The sequence below is a fragment of the Lathyrus oleraceus genome, chromosome 5, assembly GCF_024323335.1.
Source record: "Lathyrus oleraceus cultivar Zhongwan6 chromosome 5, CAAS_Psat_ZW6_1.0, whole genome shotgun sequence".
Taxonomy (NCBI): domain Eukaryota; kingdom Viridiplantae; phylum Streptophyta; class Magnoliopsida; order Fabales; family Fabaceae; genus Lathyrus; species Lathyrus oleraceus.
The window spans coordinates 517,575,492-517,577,875 of record NC_066583.1 but is presented as its reverse complement, the minus strand read 5'-3'; the positions used below and the strand labels follow the sequence as shown (position 1 = coordinate 517,577,875).

General features: G+C 42.7%; 1 protein-coding gene across 1 annotated transcript; it reads left to right on the top strand.

Annotated features, from left to right (window-relative positions):
• Positions 1-271: 271 nt before the first annotated feature.
• LOC127081762 (uncharacterized) lies at positions 272-1,449 on the top strand. The gene is made up of 2 exons (XM_051021981.1): positions 272-1,388; positions 1,424-1,449. Exons 1-2 carry the CDS (start codon positions 272-274, stop codon positions 1,447-1,449), a joined length of 1,143 nt encoding a protein of 380 aa, XP_050877938.1.
• Positions 1,450-2,384: the final 935 nt, after the last annotated feature.

Genomic DNA, 2,384 nt, shown 5'->3' with positions numbered 1-2,384 from the left:
GTTACAACAACGTCCACCACAGCAGCAAAGAAGAACCAATTTTGATCCAATTCCAATGTCATATGTAGAATTGTATCCAGCTTTGATCACTAAAAACCTTGTACAACCACGACCACGACCTCTTGTACCAGAAGTGCTACCTTGGTGGTACAAGCCAGAGGTATCTTGTCCCTTTCATTAGAATGCTCCAGGTCATGACTTAGACAACTGTTTTGCTTTAAAGTTGGAAGTACAGAAGTTGACAAGAGCAGGTATCCTGACCTTCAAGAACATGGGTCCCAATGTGAAGGACAATCCAATGCCAAGTCATGGTCCTTCATCAGTGAACAATATAGAAGTTTGTCTCAATGAACAACGTGTTACGAAGATAGAGGAGATTCGGCGGTCTTTGGTTGAAATTCATTCTGTTTTATGTGCTCATGGTCTATTCCAACATGACCACCAGATCTGTGGTACATGTTCAGTCAATTCAAGAGGTTGTAGAAAGATTCAAGATGATTTGCAAGGCGTCCTTGATCAGGGTTTGATTCAGATTTCTAGACAAGTGAGTTCTCCAGAATCACAAGAACAAGAGGTGAATGTCATCATTCCTTGCTTCAACATTCCAGAGAAAGTAGAGATAGCTTATCATCCGAGGGAGCCAGTGGTGATTTGCCCTCCGGGCCCAATGCCTTACACTTCAGATAAAGCGGTCCCCTACCGCTATGCAGCAACTATTATTGAGAACGGTAAAGAGGTCGAGATTAAAACGTTAGCCTCAGTTACCAATATCGCAGCAAATAGCCGAATGACGCGCAGTGGCCGCGTGTTCGCTCCGCCGGTTATCCCAAGTAGAAATGTTGAGAAAGATCCAGTAGTCGTGGTACCAGTGACAAGAGAAGCAGAAGGGCAAACAAGCAATTCAACCCTTGATAAAGAAACAGATGAACTACTTAGAATTATCAAGCTCAGTGACTACAAAGTGGTAGATCAGTTGCTACAGACACCGTCAAAAATCTCGATCCTGTCCTTATTATTGAATTCAGTTGTCCACAGAGAAGCACTACTGAAGGTGCTTGATCAAGCCTTTGTAGAACAGGATATAACAGCAGAGCAATTCAACAATGTTGTAGGCAGCATCACTTCGTGCAATGGCTTAGGCTTTTGTGATGAAGAACTTCCAGAAGAAGGAAAGAATCACAACTTCGCTCTCCATATCTCAACCAATTGTCAAGGGGATTCTTTGTCTAGTATCCTAATTGACACCGGTTCATCTCTGAATGTCATGCCCAAGTCTACCTTGGTGAAGCTAAAGTACAAAGGGGGGCAAATGCGGCACAGTGGAATTATTGTGAAAGCGTTCGATGGATCAAGAAAATCAGTCATTGGAGAAGTTGATTTGCCTATTGGTATTGGACCACATGTATTCCGGATTACTTTCCAGGTTATGGATATAGTGCCAGCTTATAGCTGTCTGCTCGGACGCCCATGGATTCATGAGGCGGGTGCCATTACATCCACGTTACACCAGAAGTTAAATTTTTTCAAGAATGGGCAAATAGTGACGGTTAATGGGGAGCAGGCTATGCTGATTAGCCACCTTTCATCGTTTAGTGTGATAGAAGCAGACGAAACGGCTGTTCAAACTCCATTTCAGGCCCTGACCATCGATGATTACAAGAAAAGTGAAGGTTCAATCGCGTCATTCAAAGACGCCCAGCAGATTGTCAACACAGGTCCTACAGAAATGTGGGGCAAGGTGATAGAGTTGCCAGAAAACGTTAACCATGCAGGATTAGGCTTTGTTGATGGAAAACAAGTGCAGACTTCAGTGGTGCAACCTTTCAAAGATATCTTTCACAGCGGTGGGTTTATCAACATGGTAGCAGTTGAGGAGGATACTTTTGAGGGAAAGACAGAAGACGAAGGCCCCAGATTTGTGACACCAGGAGTAGTTATGAAGAACTGGACCGCAGTTGACATCCCACATTGTGTCCACATATCAAAGTAATTAAGCTTTTCAATTTTCAAAAATCTTCCGCTTTAGCCCAAAGCGCGAAGCATTAATTTTGTAAAATGGGCACTTTTGTCAAAAACGTACTATCCATGAAAAAGATCTTTTGTGTTCCTATACACTTGTGTCCTTTTATCTTTTCATCTTTTTCGGAAAATGGTAACACAAAAAAACCTTAAAAAGAACACATTTTTGCATGTCATGGTCAGTCCTCTAAAAACAATTGTTTGTACAGGTTACTTAAACCCGTTGAACACAATGACATCATGCCCTCTCCCAACTTTGAACATTCTGTATTCGAAGCTGAAGAGGAAGAGTGGGATGAGATTCCAGAAGAGGTCGCCCGCCAGCTTGAAAATGAAGAAGACACTATTCAGCCATACAAGGAGCC